Genomic DNA, 23128 nt, shown 5'->3' on the forward strand with positions numbered 1-23128 from the left:
TATGTTTATTTGTCCAGTATTTACTATGTCCTTTGTACTGTACCAGAAATGGCAAAAGTATAAGACATGGGTTTTGCCATAAGTGTTTTAGACTAGTTGGGAAAACCCAGAACACTGGAATGTGAGTGAAGTAGTTAATGTGAAGCAGTTTATAGTCAATTATAAAAAATGAATTATAAACATATTAAATGCGACAAGAGTCTGAGGGAATTGATGTTTTTTTTGTTTGTTTATTTTTAATGGAGAGCATCACCACTTGTGAAAGCATACAGGATGAAAGCTTGGGAAGGAAAGAGGTATTTTAGTGCCTAATCTTATGTAAGCTATAGCATTATCCTTATATGTAGCTATTTTTGTTATTCATTAGCACACCGTAGCTTATGTTTTTCTGTTTTTAAGCATCTTTTTTTACATACACAGTCATAATATAATTGTGTTCCTGCCTCTCATGAGCTTTTTTTCCCCTTGAATTCTTGTCCGCAGTTTGAGGAGGATCGTATCTATCGTCACTTGGAGCCTGCCCTTGCTTTCCAGTTAGAACTGAACCGGATGAGAAATTTTGACCTTACTGCCATTCCATGTGCCAATCACAAGATGCACCTGTATCTTGGGGCAGCCAAGGTGGAAGTGGGCACAGAAGTGACAGACTACAGGTTCTTTGTCCGTGCAATCATCAGACATTCTGATCTGGTCACCAAGGTGGGTGTTGTACTTTAATAGGAAATGATCCCTGAGGGAAAGGACAGAGGAACAGGCGTGGTTCAAAATCAGGTTTTCATTGTTTACATCAAGGCTCTTTGTTCTTTCTCATCTCACTGTCTAATAACCAGCAGAAGTCAGAGTCCTTTCTCTCACAGAAGGAAATATTCCATAAAATAAAGGTGTGTGTTATTTTTTCCCCTTTCATTTGATTTTTGTTGGTAATTGATAGCACTCACTTGGGCAAAGGAAAAGCATGCTAACAGAAAAATCACAGGAAGAGTTAGGCGATGATCGAGGATAAGGAGAAAATTTAGAGGTAACCCCATTGTAAACCTGTCTGGAGGTAGGGTGGTTTCTGTACATAGCAAGACGCTTCCTGATATGTTAGTTATTACCGCATCCCATAGCCATAATCTTTCTTCAACTTTTCCTTTCCAAGCAGATTTCCTTTCTAAACTGCTTGTTGGGCATAGATGAGATGTAACCCTATTGGGGTTCCAGCTCTGGGGATGCCTGGCATCTCACCTATTGGAAGGAAATGATACCCTGAGAGGCAGGAGGAAGGGCTGCAGGGACTCTTTATCTGACCCTTTTTGCGCCTGCTGCCATGGTTATTGGGCTGACTAGGGAGAAAGGTAAATAACGTCTGTAGCAGGTGCCTTGTGATTTATGACATATGACTGCTTAAGTGATTATAACAGCCATTTCTGTATTGCCTCTTTTAAAACACATTCATGTTGATGGTGATTTCCTGCCTAGGAAGCTTCTTTTGAATACCTGCAAAATGAAGGGGAGCGGCTGCTCCTGGAAGCCATGGACGAGCTGGAAGTCGCTTTTAACAATACAAATGTCCGTACTGACTGCAACCACATCTTCCTCAATTTTGTCCCCACAGTCATCATGGACCCATCAAAGGTACATTGCTCCTTAGCTTCTCTCCACGCACTAGCAAACACGAGCAGGGAGAATCATTCGTATTCTTCACTCTTGAACCTGGAAACAGGTAATCTTGGTCAGCTGGTTGAGCCCTTTATCTTTAAAGTTTACAGAATACTTGTAAGACTGGGTTTGTGGGATGGTGTCAAAAATGTGATATAGCCACTAAAAGCAGACCTCAAAATTGACAGTGGCATGTTGTTATCTTGCTACTCATCTATAAGCAGTACAAAAGCATAAACGCTCTTTCTCTTCTTCCGTTGGTACCTGTTTTATGGTATTTGTCATGATAGCGGTCCTGTGTTATATAATCCCCTAGGATTTCTCATTTAGAATAATTAACTTTGCTATATTTGGGCAGTTTGGCAAAATTAGTGCCTCTTTGTACCAGATGTTGCTTACCTGCTGGCGCTGGGAAATAATGCACCTTCCCAAAGCGTCTACCCTATTTCTCTTTAGTATTTTTCCACAGGGAGAGAATTTGGCTGATAAGGATTTTCACATGTATTATGTATGTTTTCTTCTCTGAGGCTCTATTCTAAAATGCATTCCATATAATTTAAGGGAGGAAAACAAGGTGATTCTGCACTTGACCTTTTATCCCAGGTCTAATAAAGACCGGCTGCTCTCTGTTTCTGCTCCCTCTAACCTTTTCCTATCATGATATTGTGGAATTTGGATAGGGGAACCAGTATATCCCTTTCTCAAGATCAGTTGTAGGCATGGACTTTTGCCTTTTGAACTTAGTATCTAAGACCTGAGAAATAGTTTTCTACTTTTTTTCTTCAAGACTCCAAGCCACTGATCAGTAGCTTTAGTCTGTCAGGAAAGCCAAAGACAGGGCTGCTCACTGAGTATCAAGTCTCATCATGTAGTTTAAAGCAAAGGTTCTCCTGAACATTCCGGAATCAATGAAGCCAAAAGACTTAGAACATGGCCTGGACACTATATAACTGTACATATTGTTAGATTTAACTTACCATTTCTCATTGAGTTTTTGATATCAGCCTCTCTGTTCCACTCAAAACACTCATATACCCTGGCAGTGCTTTTCTAATCGTAGATAGCTGTTCATTTCCTATATAGAAAGATCGTTGACCTTTGTTCCCTTGAGAAAAAAAAAAAGAATAGGTATCTCTTAGTTAACCAGTAAGTATAGAAACAGAAAAGTTAGCTTCTTGAAACTCATTTTAACGTGAAATTCTCTGGTGCAGAAACATACTGCAAGGGTGGCACATACTTCTGAAGAACCACAACAGAAGGGTGGTTTGAGATATTTTTGAGATTTTCTAAGTTGAGAAAGCATTTTAGAAAGATATTTCATTTAAGAAAATGTTAACTTGAAGCAGCTGCCTGCAGCTGTATTGGAAAAAATGTTTTTGCTTTAGTATGTCAAGAAGGAGAAATCACATCTGAGGCCATTTGGTTAAAATAATCCACCTAACCCTGAAAACTAGAAGGACTAAGCTGCCTTGGTATAAAGCTTAGAGAAACTAGGGAACATCTGCTTCATATACTTAAATCTCAGTTTGACTTGGCTTCAAAACTCTGTTTAGAGAGAACATGCTAACACCACCTACACATTGCCTATTTTTAATTTGTACAGTTTACTAGGAGACATACATTATAAAGTTTAATAGAAATGTATGGAAAAAAGCTCATGGTGGTAATTGCTCTGTTGATTTAAAGTCCTGTAAGTAAAATGAAACATATTTACCATGCATATAAATGCTACTTAATAGCTGTTTAACTAGAGATTTTATTCTTATTTGGGGCTTTCTCTTAAATCCCATGGCTTGTAATTTTAGATATTGCATGTCTTTGATATAGAGTATGAATATAATTGGGAAAGGAGAAGGGAGTTGCATGGATTTGGATGTCGTAAGCCATAGAAAACCACTCAAATGACAGGCCAGCATGAAATTGTCCCTGACTTGTTCTAAGCAAGAGTAGGGTTGGGGAGAAACTATGTGACTTTTTGTAAGGAACACATGTAGTTCACCTCTCTAGAAACCAGCATCTTTTTCCATTCCTGCTCTCCTAGAGATGGGCAGACCTGAAACAGTTCCTAGTTACAAGGTATTTAAGTTTTGTGCTTGGTGATGTGTCTGTGTCAGATTGAGGAATCTGTGCGGAGCATGGTGATGCGCTATGGGAGTCGGCTGTGGAAATTACGCGTCCTCCAGGCAGAACTGAAAATCAACATTCGGCTGACACCAACTGGAAAAGCAATTCCCATCCGCCTCTTCCTGACAAACGAGTCTGGCTATTACTTGGACATCAGCCTGTACAAGGAAGTGACTGACTCCAGGACAGCACAGGTACAGTGGTCAAGCAGGCTCCTCAAAGTTTCGATTTGGTCCCACAGATAAGCCACTTGCCCTTGTTATGGAAGACCCCAACTCATAAATCCCATTGGTTCACCTCGTGAGGTTGCCCTCTGTCAGCATAAATGACTGCATGAGTTAGAAAAACTTCATTCGCCTCATAAGATGTGCCTATGTTCCCAATCATGGGTGTTACAAAACCTTCAACCTTTCGTCATGTATTGGTGAGCCCTAACAGATGCCAAGTGACCGTAACTGCAGAGGTAATTGTGTAATTTAGGGCTCACTCTTAGAAAGCTCTTGAGCTACTTAAGCAATCTTGTCTTTTCTGATCTGATTTATCCTTCTTCCTGTTTTCAGCCTACTTAGACCACTCACTGGCAAGTAAGAGGAAAATTGTTGAAATATGTCACCAGCTTCTACCTTCAGAAGGAAAATTTCAACATAATATAATAGCTTGAGCAAGATTAGGCAGTGACTTTATCATATTTACCCATTATGTTATTCCATTTACACACATTATCTTTTCCTTCAAAGAGTTCAAAATATTATATAGCTATAAAAGAGCCAAATGGCAAATTTTAACCCACTTAACAGGTAGAAAAATCAACAATGTGAAAATGGAAAATGACTTTTTTAGTAGATTGTTTCTATGATAACAGAAAATGTCTTTTAATCTGTTTTACCATGTTAGTTTCTAAATATTTGGGCGATTTGCTGTGATACTGGATTTAGGTTGGTCCATCATTGCTCATGGCTTTTTAAGAAGTGGGATGCCATTTCAGGTCTTTGGCCTGAACTTAGGAAGTGCATTTCTTGTGGCTAAAGGATGAGCTTGCTCCACTATGTGTACACAAAGTTTTCAGTCTGTTCTATGCATTGGATGCCAAGGACAGATTATATGTCTCTTGTTTTTATCTATGTCCTTTTAAATCTGGGAACAGAAGTAAGAAAAGACATTTTTGCCAGGACTTTGATGATGAATTTTAAAAATCTGAGTTTGGATAGCTGTCAGAGCGACCTTTTGTTTTGTGCTTTGATTCCCAGTTAGATGGCTAGAGAAATCTATCCCGAGAGAAGTGAACAGTTAAAACAGAGAGAGAGAGAAGTGCATAGGAGCACAATGGGTGAGCAAGAGAAAGAGTATTCAATAATTTTTGCTGCATTTGATATTTTTCAGGGCAACCTTACAGATATTTCAGTCAAAGCTTTCCTTGAGTAGGGATATTCTTAATTAACTGCTACAATGGCTTCGAGGCAGGTCTATTCTTGTGAAAAATAAGATGGCCGCTTGAGATTTCAGTGTTTATGATAAATAAGTGTGTTCTTCATAACTACCTTTTTTTTCCCTTTTTTAAATTTTTTTATTAGATAGCTCTTAGATTTCCCTCATGCCGGCTAGTGATGGCATGGGCCCATAAGGCGCAATGCCTTCGATCAGGGATTCGTACTATGCCTGGCACAAAATCAGCACCTAATAAGGATGTGAAAGAATGAATGAGCTACCTTTAGCCTGAGGAAGAACCCCATTTACCATGGGTCATGCATATTTTGGAAGCCCTAACGGGAGAGGTCTCCCTCCGGCTCCTTAGTTGAGAGAGTTCAACATCTCCCCATGTGAGCTGAAGGGCCTGTGGCTGCAGGAGGGACCCACAAGAGAAACAATCTCTAACTTAGTACTGGCACTCCTGATGCCTACCTGATGCTTTCTGCCAATTTGATTTTTCCCTATCTTGGCTCTAGTGAATCATTATGTAAATTTAAGATGATATAGGACCATGTGTATCATTCATTCATTTGTTCATTAATTTAACCCTTACTAACCACCGATAGTGTGTCAGGCGGTATGGATACAGAGATTAAAAAGTGATCTGTGTTCTCAAGAAATTTTCATCGCTATGGAAGAAGACAGATAATTAGTTTCTCTGTAGTAGGATTATGATTCTGCCATCATCAAATAAGTACAGGGTTCTAAGGGAACACACTATGTGGGATCAGAGATTGTTTTCCAAGATAAGCTCTTGATGGCATCTGGTTCAAGGTGCATGATGTATTAAATTGTGTACATGTTTTATGAACTTGTACAATGTGTACTTTACCTATTTTTAATTATGTCCAGTATAGTAGAAAATGGAATTAACATAGCTGATGATTCGGAAGCTTCCAACACTGTCCTTTACTATCAACCTCTTGCTCTAGCACATTGTTTATTTTTTTTGCCAATAAGGAGCAAGGCTGACTGGCTTGATTTTCATTCTGTTTCATTTTCCTTATATAGTCTGTGGTATTAGTTGTAATGAGCACTCACGTCAGGCAGTTATCGTGGGGAAAAGAGATTTCGGTAATCCATTGCATAAGTCAGTTGATTTCCAGTGTATGGTGTATGGGAGAAATCTACACTTAAAATCACCTTTATTTAGATACAATTTACATGTAATAAAATGCACTCATTTTATGTGTACAGGTCAGTTTATTCTGAAATTGTATTCACCTATGTGCCATCATCACAGTCATGACAGAAAACATCTTAACATTCCCCAAAGTTCTCTTGTGAATCCAGCTCTTCATACTAACACCCTGGCCTCAACTCAACACTTTGAGACTCTTAAAACATCACGATTCCTAAGACATTACGAATTCGACTTCCACCTGGCGACTTCCACTGCTGGTCACCTGGAAGAGGACTGGGAACTCTATTCTGTGGAGTTTTGAGGAGGCCCAGACAAATTTTGCCTCACAGTGCCTGACTGGCAGTTCAGCAGAACACATTTGTTCCCCTGATCTAAGGGGCTAAGGGTTCACTTAGCTGGAGTCTAGCCAGGAGAGTTAAGCATTTAATTCTCTTCTTACGCCTGTGTAGTAGGTCCACAAATTATTCATTAATGGTAGACTTAAGCTTACATATTTTAGTCCTGAATAGTTATGTGGGTATATACACATACTCTTACATCCAAATCTCCATTTGTTTTCACTGCACTGGGAATCTGTATTTTATGTATTCATGCATAAAGTGCCTAGTATAGTGTCACACAGCCTCTAGGTACTCAATAAATATTAACTGACTTGAAATAATGGCTCCCTTATAAATATTGATAAGCAAATAAAATTAAATATATGGAGTGTGAAGTACTCTTCTAGAAATATTTAAGTTAAAATGATGAAAAACTAGTGTGGTGATTTTATTATGTGACAAAATAAGTATTGTAGGAGCTATTCACTAGTAGACATACTGTATTGGTGGAAACGTGTATATATGTATTATATAGATATATATATATAATTTAATAAAATATATTTCTTTTACTATACACTATGTCTTATTAACTAGCCAGATGGGTAAATGAAGTCCACGTGTGGCAGAAATCTTTGAGGCACCATCTAATCAAATAGACTAAAGCAGATGATATAGTAGAACCTTGACCTGGCCTTCTACTATTGGGGAAGGAACAGAATTCTCTTCAGTGCACAGTGGTTCCTCAACTTAAATACCAATAGCACTGCTCAGCCTGGTTAGTTGACATGCTTTGTTTCTGAACATGTGAGATTCAAGTCACTTTAGGAGGCAAGCATTGTCTGTCTGTCTCTGAAATGTGAAATTTACACTGTGCTTTCTTTTTGGTTGCAACTAATCCAAAGGTGAGCGCAGCCTATGGTGTACTGTTGGTTACATACTATTTTTTGTGGTTGGTTAATCTGTAGAGAGGTGAGAATACCGTGTACCCAATGTTAAGAAGCATATCTTATCTACTCAACCAAAAATGTTTCAAGAAATAGCATTTGTGAAAAAAAGCCCCTCTAGGCAGCTATCTGATTTTTTTTCTCTGTCTCAATTCCCCAATGCCATCCTATTTTTCCTACAGATCATGTTTCAGGCATATGGAGACAAACAGGGACCATTGCATGGAATGTTAATCAACACTCCATATGTGACCAAAGATCTGCTTCAATCAAAGAGGTTCCAGGCACAGTCCTTAGGGACAACATACATATACGATATCCCAGAGATGTTTCGACAGGTAAAGGTGGTTAACTGGGGGGGCTCTTGACATGTTCCAAAGAGACAAGGTTTTCTTGAATCTCCATCAGATGCAGCTTAGACTGGAATGGGGCAGTCCCAAAAGGCAGGAAATATCATGACATTTTTCTCGTTTCTATCTAATTTGGGATTTGGTGACTGCCAACTTAGAGGTTAGATAGTTCTTCATGAATTAACAGGAGGAATGGTGAGGATAGAAGCCTCCATGGAGTAGAAGACAGTAAACTGAGACCGCATGCCTTTGATGGTAGTTTACAATGACCTGTGTGAAAAGTTATGTTCAGGTATGTATTTCCTAAGCCTATATTCAAATTATGGATATTAAAGAGGTTTGAAACTCTGGTTCTCATTTTCCTATTTTCCAAGATAACCCAGGCCTCTAACTGATTGCCTAGGTTAATATGATGAGAATCAATATAGGTAACATATACAAATGGATACAGAGTCCATAGTACACAGTTTAAAGTATCATTTCTTTTGTGGGAGATGTATTATAGCTGAATAAAAACTAGCATGAGGAAATATGATGTTATGAAGTCTTATCCTCTATATGAAAATAAATTCCTTTGATCTGTATGGTGAATCATCTCTATGCTGCAGATTTTTATTCCATCAATAGAAGGCAAGAAAAGTATATCTTCCAGCAGAAAATGCAACAGATAAAGAATAAAGTCTCAAAAGAACACTGAATTTGTCCTTAGAAAAAATCTATGAATATAGGATTTTCCCAAATCTCCTAGTTAATACCTCCCGTATTACCACATTTGAATTTTACTGAAGTAATATATGTGGCCTTGGTCAATAGTCTCTGTAATTCCTGTATTCACAAATAGAAGAGATTTCCTTATATAACCACTTGTTTACAAGTTTTCTCTCTTGAAACATAGCTACCTTCATTCAGCGTTACTGGCATTTTTAGCCTAAAAGTTGAGTGTTGATTCTGTTTTCACAGTGCCAGTGCTATAAGCAGAAATCGCATTCCATGTAATTCTTCCTATAGAATAGACATAAACACAGTAATTAGGACATTTGGTATGAACGAGTCGTGTTGGCTTTAAATGTTGCTTTGAGGCAAGCAAAGAAACAATTGAACTAGTTCCCACTTTATGAGGCATTTGTTTTGGTAATATGAAGTTGGCATGGAAATCATTATGGTTTTTAAATGGACACGTGTATCTATCTGTTTACTCAAGTTGGAACAGAACGGACTTGCACATTTACAAATAGTCATAGGCCTCTAGTGAGCTAATTCCTGTTTGTGGGCCTGTAGCTCTGAAAAGGAAAAAGGTTGCTTCTCCTGAACCTCTAGTACAAACTTTATTCTTGCCTTCTTGGGGTTCTTCGTATCATGTCACTTTCCTGGTTATTCTTATATTGCTAAGTTTCTCTTTTATTGCTTTATTGCTTTAAAATCCTTTATTGCTAAGGATTTTTCTTCCTTTTTTAAAGGGAGATTGATGTTAATTTCTTTTTTTAATTTTCCTAGGATATTGCTAATTATGGTGTATTTGTTAATGCTCTAATGTTGTATTCAGAATCTCTCAGTGGTTTGACTTTGTTGGAAAAGTGTGTGATTTTTGGCATGTAAAAAATATTATGTGAAAAATAATTACAAGTCTATTTTACCTAAGAATGAGAGTTGTAGAATTTGGTCTAATGCTTGAACACTCAGCGGAACCGTTGGAAAAGAAAGAGCAAAAACAGATTGGCCAAATCTTAGTATTTATTTGTGTCCATGTTAAAATGCTAATTGTCACTGATCAGTCAAACTTCTCTCCTCCACTAGTCCCTGATCAAACTCTGGGAGTCTATGTCCACTCAAGCATTCCTGCCACCACCCCCTCTGCCTTCTGACATGCTGACGTATACCGAGCTTGTGTTGGATGATCAAGGTCAACTGGTCCACATGAACAGGCTTCCAGGAGGAAATGAGGCAAGTATCTTATCTCTGTGCCCACTAGTGTCAGCTTTTCATGGGGATGGTCATTAAATAGTATTAATTAAGATCCAAGAGGAGGCAGCAGCATAGTAGTCTCATTGGTAGAATTCTTTAGAGAGAGACCGTTGAGTTGATATCATGGAATTTACTGTTTAATTTTTTTAAATGTGATAATGTATTACATTTTTATAAAGTGATATTATAATTTTGACTTTAAAAAAGAGTATTGTTTTCTATTAGGTATACATACTAAAATAGTTACAGATGAAATGATCTACTATCTAGGATTTACTTCAAAATAATGGAGGGTGAGTGTGGATGAAACAAGATTGACCGTAAGTTGTTAATTGAAGCTAGATGATACTCGATACATAGGAATAGATTATTTTCTCTATTTTTGTATATGTTTGAAATTTTGAGATTTTTTTTTCTATAATAAAAGCATTTAAAGTATTGTTTTGCTTGGTATTTTTCTTTACTCGGGTACCTGTTTGTATGCTAGTATACATACTTTGGTTTGTTTTTTTTTTTATGCTTAGGTAATTTGATCTAGTGCTGTTATGAGCATGGTAAATATATTCTTCTTAAAGGAGATCAATCAGAACCAGAGGTTTAAACATGAAAGAAAATACCAGAGAACTCATTTCTGGTAGTTCTCCGAGAATGCATTTTCTAGCCTTGGAGTCCTTTCTCCTATAGTGCACTATTCATAATGATATAAAGTCATATGCTACCCCATACCCTATGCCTACCTCTCTGCATTGAGATTCTTCCTGATTTTAAATATGCTTCTAATGTACAGTTATAACAGTAATAAACCAAAACAGAGATACGCTTTTATTTCAACCTTAGATAAATCTCATTCCTTAAAAGGAGTAATCTTGACCTGGGTGTTCACCGTAAACAGGCTGGGTAGACCTTTGGAGATAATATGCATTTTCCCCCATTTCATGCAGTATCTTTTTCCGAAAAAAAATGTTGCTATATGTGCAAGGTGTATGGCTGTTTCAGTAAGTACACCAGTAGATGCCAAAAATAGCTGATTTGGTATTAAGATGGAGGCAGTCATTGGACCAGATGGAGGGTATCAGACTTGTAGGAGTGCTAATCTAACGCCTTGACAAATAGCAAAGGCAAGAGGCTAGGGAGGAGGGATGCGTAGAATTTTGACGAGAGTAGGTATATACTCATTGACACACTAAGTTGAAGCAGAGGTTTGTGCCACTGTGTGTAGCATGTGTTTAGTGAGCCCCTCAACAGCAAAGCTTCATTGTGCTAGACTTAAATTCTGATTCATTGAACAGTGTAGTCTTCAGGAACGGAAGGCACCCTTGTGAACATGGGGCTGAGAGAAAACGGTTTTAACTAATGTAATTAAAACACAGAATGAGATTTTGGGCCACGTGAAAGCTAGCGGCAGTGCTGTGTGAAACCTCTTGCCATGATCTTTCTCTCCTGCTTTCTCTCTGCTCTCATTCTGTGTTTGAGCGAATGGAGACTGGGGGAATAGTGAAGTCCCAGAGGGACAGAGCTGTTCTTGCTGAAATTACAAGCACAGAGCTGCCTGGGCATGAACATGTAGTGTTTACTCTGCCAGTATGAATACAAATAGTCTTATTATACGGGACTCTGTACCCACAGACCACACACACACACACACACACACACACGAATAAAAAAAAAATTAAAGGTTTTTTTTAACCCTTTTTAACACCCAGCAAACCTTGATGGAAAAGAGATGTCTTACACTACAGCTACGTGTAGTTGAGTCAGTACAGGAGCCTTGTTTCTCTTTCCCCAGTGCTTTAATAATCTTAAAAGCCAGAAATCTGAATAGTATTCCAAAAAATTTTTTTTTACTTTTTTGTCAGTTCATACTTTCTTCTTGTTGTACTCTTTCCCCTTCTTAGTTGCCTATTTTATTTGTTCTCGTTTCCTTTCCTTCAAATGATAGACTAGGATTGAAGCTCAGCATTAGCTTGCTATTTTTGAGTCTTTGAGCTCGGGAGGAGTGACACTGATGTCCTTTTGTGAGCAGTTAGTGAGTAATGCCCGGGATGGCTGGTGAAGTCAGTCAGTGGCCGGAGCTAGATTATGGGACACTGCACGACAGGAATGAGGTTGGGGTATTAGTTTCAAACTCTGTTACCAATAGCTTGGACGTACAATGGAGCATGTCCACTGAGAGACTGACCAATCTAAAGATGGCGTTTCAGCAGTCAGCTCCTGAGGGACAGCTGTGCCTAAGAGATGACGACATGTCAATAGGATGTATTTCCTCATGCTGAGCCCAGTTTTATCAGGGCAAGTTGACTTTCAGCTATTGCAGTTTAATTTTCTTTGGCCAAAGAGACAAGTTTGTCATGAGCCTGGCACTCTACATATTACCCCAAGAATGATGTGAGGGGAAAGAAAAGAGCTCATGCTGATGAGATTTGGAGCAAATCTGTCCTGTCCCAAAGAGAGTGGGTATCTGAACAGAGCCTTGAGAAATAGTTTTATTAAAAAAGGAATAAAAAATTGACCTGTTAAATGTTCTGAGAGCCAAGGCTCAATGTAAATGCATTGATGCTACAGAGACATTAAATCATTATAATGTGGTGTTCTCCAAAGGTGATGGCTTTACCAGGTCATCATTGTGGCTGATATTGCATTACCTTGAAGGATTGGGGTTTCTGGGTTTAAAAGCTAGCACATGGATATAAGGAATGAAGGTAAAACGAGATTCCTGCAGAGTTTCCCCATGAATTGAGATGTGTTTCCCCATAATCAAAGGCAGAAAACCTGCGCTTATCAGACCATCGGCTTTATGGGTGGCCAGTCTTTCTTCCCAATTTTTTTTCCCAGGACAGTAAATAGGTAAAATGGTGATAGGACCAGAACTTGGAACAATTCAGTTCCATTTAGTTTTAGGTAACTTGTTTGCCATTTGAGGAAGAATATTGGCTGTTTCAGCAGAGGTGTGACCTGCATTTTGAACATTGTGCCCGTGGTAAAAGCAGGAGAAAGAGAGCTTTTCTGAGGCAGTGTTAGCTACCCTCTCCTCTATATTTTCCTAGTTGTCCTTTTGCCATCAAGAAAGATGTAACTGAAGGTATAGGAGAACACATTTTTCTCATTGTCACATTTGAATGGCATTGCGTTTAGTGTGAATTTAGAGTAGGAGTAAAAGATATGTAGGCCCCATCTGTGAACTACGTTGTTACTTGCAAATAGAGCCAAAGATGAGTTGTCCAGGATTTATTTTTTTTAATAATTTCGAGTAAAGATAAAAATTGAGGAAAATGTGATTGCAGCATAGACTAAACTGGTATCATTTCTAGCTGCTGTGATGCTAGAGCGATGAGCACTGTATGTAAATACATAGCTAGATGAATGCGTGCTGTTGAGCCTGGATACAGAAGAAATGCAGCTAACCAATAGTTGTACTCTTACCACATTTCGATTTTGCAGGACTTGTTTTCATTTTCCTGCCAATTTGCTAACCTGTTTTGATCATTTGGTGGAAGTTGTAATTGTAGGTGGGAACATTTTGAGTAACAGTTCACAATCCAGTGCAACTGCTTTTCACACTAAATCCTGTTATTAAAAGGCTCAGGCTTAGATCAAGCCAAGGGCTGTCACAGACTTGACAGAGAACAACTTAACTTTGCCTGGTAGGACAAAAATACCAGCCTTCTTGAGACTGTTCTTATTTGTTCTGGAATGTCACTAGCATTCTTTTATTATATTTCCTTTAACGGCTCTGTGAACTAGATCATGAATCTCTAAATTGGGCAGTGATGAAAGATAGGATGGAGATGCAACTTTTCTAGTAATTTTAGTGTGGATAGAAATTAGGACCCTGTTTTCCTTACTGTTTCAGAACACGGGCTTTTTAACAATATGAACGCATCCATTCCCTCTCATCACTCCTGTCATAATGAAAAACTGAGATGAGAAAAAGATGCTGTGTTTAGAAGCATTTATAGAAATTAGGTACAAGATGTGTACTCCAAAGAGGACTGGTGATTAGAGACTGGAATTCTTGCATGGTATTAAATTTTTTTCCTTAAAATTTTTCTGGGAGATAGATATATTCCAAATTGACTGCAATTTGATGATCTCCTGCACACACACTACCACACTTAAGAATTGTAGTGGCTCCAAGGCTTCATTTTTTCTGATGGGCACTAGGTGTCAGGATTTTTCCTTCTCAGCAGCTTAGCATTCAGACAAGCCTCTTGAATTGCCCTGTTTGGTGAGGCAAATCCAGCGGTATCCTTCCATTTTTTTTTTTTTTTTTCAGTTGTTATGATAGGCTTTGCCTGGTGTTCCTACAATATGCAATTGCATTTTTAACTCTTTGGGTGGAGATCCTGGCTCTATACATTTTTTTAAAGGAAACATTTTTTTAGGAAGAAGATCGAGGAGGAAGAAAAGTAGTGTAAATTAAAGACTAGCCGCCATCATAACTGGTTTCTTGGTTTCAGGTCTGCTTTATATTCTTGGGGGTGAAATGGTGGGAATGGTGGGGATTAGGAATTCAGTTCTAGAACTGCTCAGCCTTGTCTATATTTGTTAGCAATGTGCTGATGTCCAGTCCACCAAAGCATAAGCATCTAAAATTTTTAATTATAAAATGTTTCAAATTTACAGAAAAATATAAAGAGTGATATGACAAAACCCCTGCATCTACTGACTAGCTTAAACAAATCTTACCATTTGAGACGGCTCCTCACTTATATGTTGCTATAATTCTTTGAAATCTGTAATTTGAGTATAAAAACCAAAAAAAAAAAAAAAAAAGTAGGAGTTAGGTAGGGAAAGGAAGTTGGTAAGCTTATGTAAACCTAAAAGATTGGAAGAAATTAATTAGTAGGTCCATTTTGACAGTACTAGGCTGGGCTTCTTAACCCAAAGGACCTCTTATTTTAGAAAAACCACTATAACCCTGTCTTAATTCACTTGGTTGACATTTTCCATACTCTCAAAGGAATTGCTTGGGTTACCCTGGATTCAGAGTCTAGTGGAACCCATTATGCTTTGAAACTCTGACTGCAGAGAGTGTGTATATATTTGTGGGCTTGGGTAAGGAAAGTGTTGACCATTTTTCATGCACACAGAACCCAAATATTTTTCTAGTTTAACATTAGACTTTTGTGTATGGTTTTACTCGGTTTAACCTCAGAATAGCTCCATGAATGTGAAGCTAATTTGGATGTATTTCACTGTGCTTTTGTTTCATTCTTTCGAAATCAGTTTACCTTTTCATGCTGGGTGTGTAAATTGAGTCCATGTCAGTCTTTGAGATATATGTTGGCGAAGAGGCAAATTTGTATTGTAGTATGCTGAAGGTGAGCTCTGAAATAGACCTGATAAAAGCGGACCTGAAAAACAACCATGGTCTCTGCACTGATTGTTCAAGTTATAAAGAGAGACTGACTAATGGTCCTTGCCGCCAATCTGTCCCTGAAGATGGGAGACTGTAAGTGCTTTGAGATCCTCAGCAGAAAAGTATCACATACCGCTGATTACATATAAACACTCATAATTTGTGTTTGCCTTATTTTTCGTCAAAGGCTTCAAGAAACCAATTTTGAATCCTTTTAGGCCTACCAGGATAGGTATTTCAAGTATTGAGAAAAGACATGATAGAATCTGTGGTGAGATAGTTTTATTTAAAATTAGTATTATTTAAAATTAGTATGTGCTTTTCTTCTTTTATCCTAATTCTAAGTGAGCACATTTGGCTACAAGTCTTTGTCTAAAATGGTCCTCAGAACCAAAGTAGAGTCCCTCATTACAAAAATATTGAGGCTAATTTTGAAACATAGGTCATCTTGCCATGGCATTACTTTTAATGAATTTCTAGCACTGTTCTTTTGGGATGCATATGCTTTTCTTAGAATTCCTTCTGAATGACTGTTTTTGGTGTTGGAGATTTCTCATCAGGTTCACTAGCTGAGTTTGACCCATTTCATTAGCAGCAAACCAAGGCCCAATGAGCCTGACTGACTTTGAAAATCCTAATGTATTCGTTAGCACACTAATGCAGCTCTTGTGGAGGGCTTCCCCAATTCCTTTCAAAAGTAAGTCCTAGAGCTAGCCTTTAAACAAAAGAATGTACTTGCCCGAATTTTCATACATCTAAACTTTTAAGATTTTACTGAAGAAGGATGTGATGCCATACCCTATATCAGAAAACTTTACACAGCGCCAACTAGAAGCAATAGTGAATATCAGGATAGCAACAGATGACACCAGAGGATGAGGTGTGGCATGGAGCGTCCGAGTTCAACATTTGTTTATGTGATTAATGGGCAAGACTTCTTGAACTATACTGTAGTAGGCAACTTGGTTAATTTCCATATCAACCTATTACTCCTGTGCCCCCTTTCTCCAACACCACTGGCTGGTATGTGCTCCATTGCATGTTTTTTTTAGAAAATTGATATGTTTGTTAAATCATTGTGTGTATATGCATAAAATTAATGTGGTTTCTTGTATATAAATATCACAGGAAGAAATAATTCCCCTGTTCAAAATTATTGTTTCTAATCTTTGGTAACATTTTCACAGAGTTAACTCTGGGATGAAAATTTTTTGCTCTAAAAATGATATTTTTCTTACCCTTTTATCGCTTTTTAGAAGGGTTGAGGGAAGTTTGTTCAGCCATTTTTGAATTAGCCAAGCATGAAAAAAAGAGTTTTTCAGCTGTTAAGAAAATTGTTTTCAGCTCTTTTATGTGATCATACAACACTAGGCAATGGAATATGATATCCAGCAGATAACACAATATGGAAAAGGCATTGACATTTTTTCAGCATGATTTTCCTAAATGGCACAAATGAAATCAAATATTACATTGCCTTATGGTTTAAAAATACACATTTTAACACCTATACAGAATTTTCTAATATTTCATCAAGTGTGGTTTTTCCATGAGATTCTAACATGAGTTAAAATTGTAATTATTTTTGGCAGTATCTAATTAAAGTGAAGATATAATACTCTGTGCAAGATACAAAAGAGGAAAAAAGGTAACACGTTGTTTTCAGTGATTGTGCATCACAAAGGAGCTCAAGTTCAGATTCTTTCTCTCTGGGCCTTAGTTTTCTCTTCTTTATGTTGCAGATGATGCTTAGGTCTGTTTCTTCTCTAACGTTCTAGGGTGCTTTGTATTGCTGCTCCAGGGCATTGCAGGATGGTCATCTTCCTGCCTTTAGCAGTAGTAGAACAATAGCTACTGGAGGCTTTGGCAGAAAAACTCAACTTTTAGACTTTTAGCATGGAAAATAAAGCTTCCACATCTCAGCCACAGTCTAACCCGTATTTAAAGTCTGTGTAGAAAGATGTTATTACAGCTGAACTTAAAATGAGGAGATAGCCATAAAAAAGGCAACTGTGGCAAAGATATACCCTTCCTACTTCCCACAGCATAGCAAAAGCTGATGGATGCTTCTTACACCTTTAAAAACAAAATCCTTTCCTGTTTCATCCCTGAGCCCTCTCTTCAGATTTCTTTATTGAGCTTACTACAGTTTTATTCTGTAGTAACAGCAGCTTTGGAAAGTGCATATGCGTGTGTGTATGTGTGTGTGCACTTCCACATTCTCTTCACACTGATAGTACAATTAATGTTGATGTCAATTTTGGTGTTAACTTTGGGTCATAATTAGTGTCGACACTTTGTGTCAGGCTAATGGCATTTATGGGCACCATCAGAATAAATGTTAATATTATCATGTTTTTAGTATCTGTTATAGTAACATTAAGCCAAGGTCCTCCCAGGAGAAAAAATACATATATGGATAGATAGATAATGCCTCTCTGTGTCGCTGGTGTTACCCAGCGAGAAAATGACATCTCAGGGCAGAATCCTAATCACTGTTTGAAGCATCAGAAATAATGATCACCTCTGATCGGAGGTTGTGAATAATTCATTCGGTTTGATTTTCACGTCTTGTCCAGTGATACTTTTCAAACCAAATGTGTTTCTACAGGAAAATAATGGTCCCACTTCTTATGGAAATACTGTGGCACAAATCATTTTACCCACATAAAAACGGTTAAATAAGACTGTTCTCTTCTGCTTGCTTTCTCCTCCCCACCCCCTCCTCCCTCACTTGGTGTGTGTTTATTCCAGAATCAGACTGTGGCCAAAGAAATATTTTCTGCCTTAGAACTTGTACGAGGAAAGCACAGATTTATTTCAGTTTATCCTTAGTTTATTCACAGTAACTCTTTTGATTTTCATCCCTTTTTCTCTTTAAGGTAATTAGTTTAGGTTGATCACCCTAAACCTAAGAAACCTGCTAATTGTAACGTTCTGTTATTTAAAATCATCTGAAATTAAGTATTTTTTCAATGATCTATGGCTATCTTAATGAATTGGTAGTAAGTGCCTAAACCACTTGGCTGGTCAGTGCCTCCGTGGAGGCAGTGGTCAGGAAAAGAAGTTGGTGGCACTGTCAGGACCAAAATCTCATTATACCACAAGCCCACCCACTCTGACAACCCCCTTTTGTTGTTTCCTTAGCCCTTAGTCCTGGAGTATCATTTTCACTAGTTTTCATGTGTGTAAAAACATTGGAAGGAGAAAGAAGCCAAAACAAGGGGATTCAGTGATAGAATTTCCTTTGGTTGTTATTTTTCAGTTAATGTACAAGGCAACTTGGGCTGAGGTGAAATCAATGAATGTCACGTTCCTAATCACGTTGTCACACTTTATGTATGCTTTTATAGTGATTGCAAAATTTTCAATATAAAATCTCCATTGTGTGTATAATATAAATAGACCCATCTATATAAAGTAATTTGACTGAAAAACTTAGTGTCCTAATTAAGGGGGTGGAGGTATGACCATCTTTTGAAGTAATGACCCAATCCACTGAGACAAAGCTATTCTTAGCATATTTTGAACCATTTCTCCTGAATGTTGTGACCCTTTTTCTTTTTTTCTCTAAATCTAACCAGGGCAGGAGGAAACATTTTTCAACCCAGTTCTCATCATCAGACAGAAAGTATTTCTGCATTCAGAAACCATTTCCAGTATCAAATTCAATTTTGTCAAGTGATTAGTTGAGTTTGGTAGAGAATAATTTAAAAACACAAATTTGGAAACGGCTGTGGTGCTTCCACACTGGAGGAGAGCAGTTGCTATTCTCACGTCGTAAGCGCGTTTTCAGTGATTGTGCATCACAAAGTGGATTATTGTGTTACATGTCTTTGCAGCTGTTACAGAGCTGCATCTGTTGACACCATGTGTTTCTATCCCGGACCGCTGGAAGAAATAGGGGAGTGGGTGAATTGAAACCTTGCCTGCCTATCAGTGCAAATGTCCTTTTATGTACATATGTTTGTAAAGCTCTTTAGCCCCCTTCAAGATGAAAGGCTCTGTATAAATATAAGCTTTCGATTTTAGTACATGTTTGTAATACATGTGGTACAGTCCTAAATATGTATTTAGCTGATAGGCAGTGTTCTTGTCTATTGTACAAATATTGACTTTAAAAGTATAAATATGTATTTAACCATCAGACCAGAAAAACACTGAAGCAGTTACCTCTCAGGTGGAGCTATTAATATTGTATAAACCTATATATACATATGTTTACATTCTACCACATCACTGCAGAGCATTTCTTTTTAAAAAATGAAATGATAGCCCCAACAAACTAAGAGAGTTCCTCACATTCTTCTCCCTTTGAGATGAGTTTTGATTTTTAATTTTCATATGTTTATATCTCTCTAACATTAGAAAAATATGATCAGTTGTACTATGACTAAAATTTAGAGTCAGTTCTTGTGAAATATGAAAAAATCCATTATACACTAAACTAGAGCTGGTAATATAAACTCCAATGTACTTGTCACCCAATGAAGAGGTATTTGGTAGTCTTTTCTCAGTTAACTTTTTTTAATTTATAAACATTTTAAGTTATCAATGCAATATAAACACAAAGAAAATTTGGAAAATGGAAAAAAAAAAACATACAATCTCATCATCCTAAAATAACTATCATCTCATTTTGCTGTGTGTATTTATCTCTGTTTTTTTCACCCTAACCGCTTTTAGTTAGTGTGTTGTAACACTCACTATGTACTTACTATGTGCCAGATACTATTCTAAAGTTTACCATGTATTTAGTCCTCACAACAAACTTAATAGAGTAGGTTATTATTACCCCCCATTTCACTGATGAGGAAACTGAGGCACATAGAGGTTAGTAACTTACCTAAGGTTATATGGCTAGAAAACTGAATCTCTGTTCTGTCAGAGTCAGATTCTATTAGATTCATATTCTCCCAATCTGGCTTCTGAGTCTGTGCCCTTAACCACCACACTGTTTTGCCTTTCACAATATTATAGTATACAGTCAATTTTGTTACGCCCATTCTTCAAATTTAGTACTGCATCATGGGTATTTTTAAATGCTATTCATAGTCTTCATAGCCCTCATTTTACAAGGCTGTCCGGAACACTAGCAATGACCTCACAAACCACTTTACTTCCCTTCAAAATAGTTTTTATCATCACATTTGTTATTTTAACTTTTTGTCTTAAAGTATTTTAGATTTGCAGAAAAGTTACAAAGATAGTGCAGAGAGTTCCCATATAGCCTTCACCCAGAGTCCCCTGATGTTAACATCTTATATAACCATGGTATAATTATAAAAACAAAGAAATTAACATTGCTACAGTACTATTAAGTAAAATACAGACTTTGTTTTGGATTTCACCAGTTTTTCTACAATGTCCTTTTTCTGTTCCAGGATCCAGTCCAGGATATCATATTGCATTTAGGTGTCGATGACATTCATGTTTATGGTATAATTCATATTTATCTTTTCATATTGTTTCAGCTAAATGCAGTGGCGGCACCGGCCTGGAACATACCTCCTTAATTACTCTAGGAAAGGAAAATTATGCAAATCTTATTTTAAAAAATAAACAATTCATACTAGCTATAAAGACAAATTACTTAATTTCTTTTTTTTTTAATTAAAGTTTATTGGGGTGACAGTTGTTAGTAAAGTTACGTAGATTTCAGGTGTACAATTCTGTATTATATCATCTATAAATCCCATTGTGTGTTCACCACCCAGAGTCAGTTCTCCTTCCATCACCATATATTGGAAAATTACTTAATTTCTCTGCCTTAGTTTTCTCATGGCGAAAGTAATAGCTGCTTTTGAATTAATAATAATAATAATAATAATAATAATAGCTATTCTTTTATAAGCCAGTCTCTGTACTAATTTAATGTGGGATTCCTCACAGCAATCTCTTCAGAAAGATACTATTTATACCCATTTTATGATTGGAAAAATTGAGGCTCTGTTAGGTTAAGTGACCGGTCCAAGGATATACAGCTAGTATAAAGCTGAGATTTAGACCAAGGCAGGCTGCCACTCCCCAGCTTATCCTCTTAACTACTATCAGTATTTGTCAACATTTAGTATAGTACAGTATGTCATAGATGTTCAATTAATAGTAGCTATTATTCTTGTTATTTTTTAAAAATAAATAGTTGATATGTTTAGGACTTGTATTCTGTGATCCCTAGAGATAAGTCACGGACAATGTTGTAAGCCTTTGGTGTTGACTGTTTTCCAAGTATCATTTAAAAAAATGAAATGACTATGGAACCAGCAAATGTTTATTACTCCCATATTGTGTGCAGGGATCCTGTTAAGGCACTGGAGGAGATGATATAATGGTTCAAGCTGGCAAGCTAAAAGTGGTCGTAGGCAGTATATGATGAATTATCAAATAAATTCTCTACATGAAGGTCTTAGTAGGAGATCGGGGAAGAAATGGGTCACTTTAGGCTAGGGAAAGCTTTACTGAGGAAATGGAATTTGAATGAACCTTTTTGGAATGGGTACATTTGGAAAGGTTGAGAGGAGAGAAAGGGGCAAACTTTGTATGTTGAAGTTGTATAATAGATTACTGCTTCTCATAGGTTCATCAAACGCATAGGTATTACTAATTTTGTATGTGGGGACATTGAAGCTCAATAAAGTTAATTTTCCCAAGGTCACACAGTTAATAAGTGATGGGACCTAGATGTGGATGTAGGTTTGTTTGACCCCAAAGCCCATGTTTACCATTATATGACCTATCATTTGATTAGTAATAAAATAAATTAGTGATTAAAATAAATTTTAATGTAAGTTGAGCACTATATGCTTTCTTAGATGTTTATCCATCATGATTACTCAAAACTTAATCTTTTCCAATAAGGAATCTCACGATACAGACTAGAATAGCACTTCCCATCCTGTAATGGTACATTTTAAGGGGGGAGGGGGCGGTCGATGAGGAATACACTTTGGAAAGAACACTGATAAAGAGTAGTGTGTCCTTGGTGCTGCTGTGTTGACACCTAATTAGAAGTCAATATTGTAAGCATAATGACCTGGCCAATTGCTGAACTGACTGCCCAAGTGACACAGAGTCCCTAGGTAATAACAAAAGATAAGAGTATTATTTGCCTGCCCAGTGCCACATAGATACAATGTTTGCATTAGCATGCAAATGCTGAAGTAGATTCTTCAGGGCTTGTGTCTTAAGCTGCTTCTGGCCTAGGTGGCTAAGGTTAATATATCATAAAATTTAGTGTGAAACCCAATCTTCCTAACTACAAATGCATTTCGAGGAAATAGCTTTTCCTTCCTGAAAAACAAAAGAGATGTTGGGTTAGAGGGCCACGTGCGAAGGCCGGTAAAATATTCTCCACACACATACACACACACACAGGCATTATATTAACCAGCTTCTTAAAAACCGTGACAAAATTATCCTGATATTTGGAGTTTCTCTGTGGTATTTTTTTTTTTATGATCTATTTCTCCTTTCTTTCTCTGTCTTTAATGAACAGATAAAGTAATATCTTATCTCAGAAGGTGATTGGATTTTTTTCTGTGTATTATATCCATTTTGATTTGTATTTGGCCAATGGTATAATATATTAAATAGCTTATATTTATCTGTGGGTGTTTCATATATATATTTCTTAATGCTGAGAATCACAAATAGCTGTGTGGAAAGCTTCAACCAGCCTGATTACAGTGGATGTGCAATTGGATTGAGGAATGTGTACTCAGAGCTTATGATCACTGGCCCGGTTGAGTCCGGGTGATGCATGTGGCTTTCCAGGGATGCTGCTATTTACATCTGTTAATGGCCCTTCTTGATGG

The 23128-nt window shown here is 37.3% G+C and overlaps 1 protein-coding gene across 1 annotated transcript in view; it reads left to right on the forward strand.

Moving 5' to 3' along the window:
- ACACA (acetyl-CoA carboxylase alpha) overlaps positions 1-23128 on the forward strand; it is a 260073-nt gene that overhangs the window by 160134 nt on the left and 76811 nt on the right. Inside the window, exons 38-42 of the mRNA XM_033090744.1 lie at positions 484-699; positions 1462-1617; positions 3756-3959; positions 7826-7981; positions 9788-9934. Coding sequence (XP_032946635.1) covers positions 484-699; positions 1462-1617; positions 3756-3959; positions 7826-7981; positions 9788-9934 — 879 coding nt within the window. The remainder of the gene's footprint in view (positions 1-483; positions 700-1461; positions 1618-3755; positions 3960-7825; positions 7982-9787; positions 9935-23128) is intronic.

This window comes from Rhinolophus ferrumequinum, chromosome 21 (assembly GCF_004115265.2).
Source record: "Rhinolophus ferrumequinum isolate MPI-CBG mRhiFer1 chromosome 21, mRhiFer1_v1.p, whole genome shotgun sequence".
Lineage (NCBI taxonomy): Eukaryota > Metazoa > Chordata > Mammalia > Chiroptera > Rhinolophidae > Rhinolophus > Rhinolophus ferrumequinum.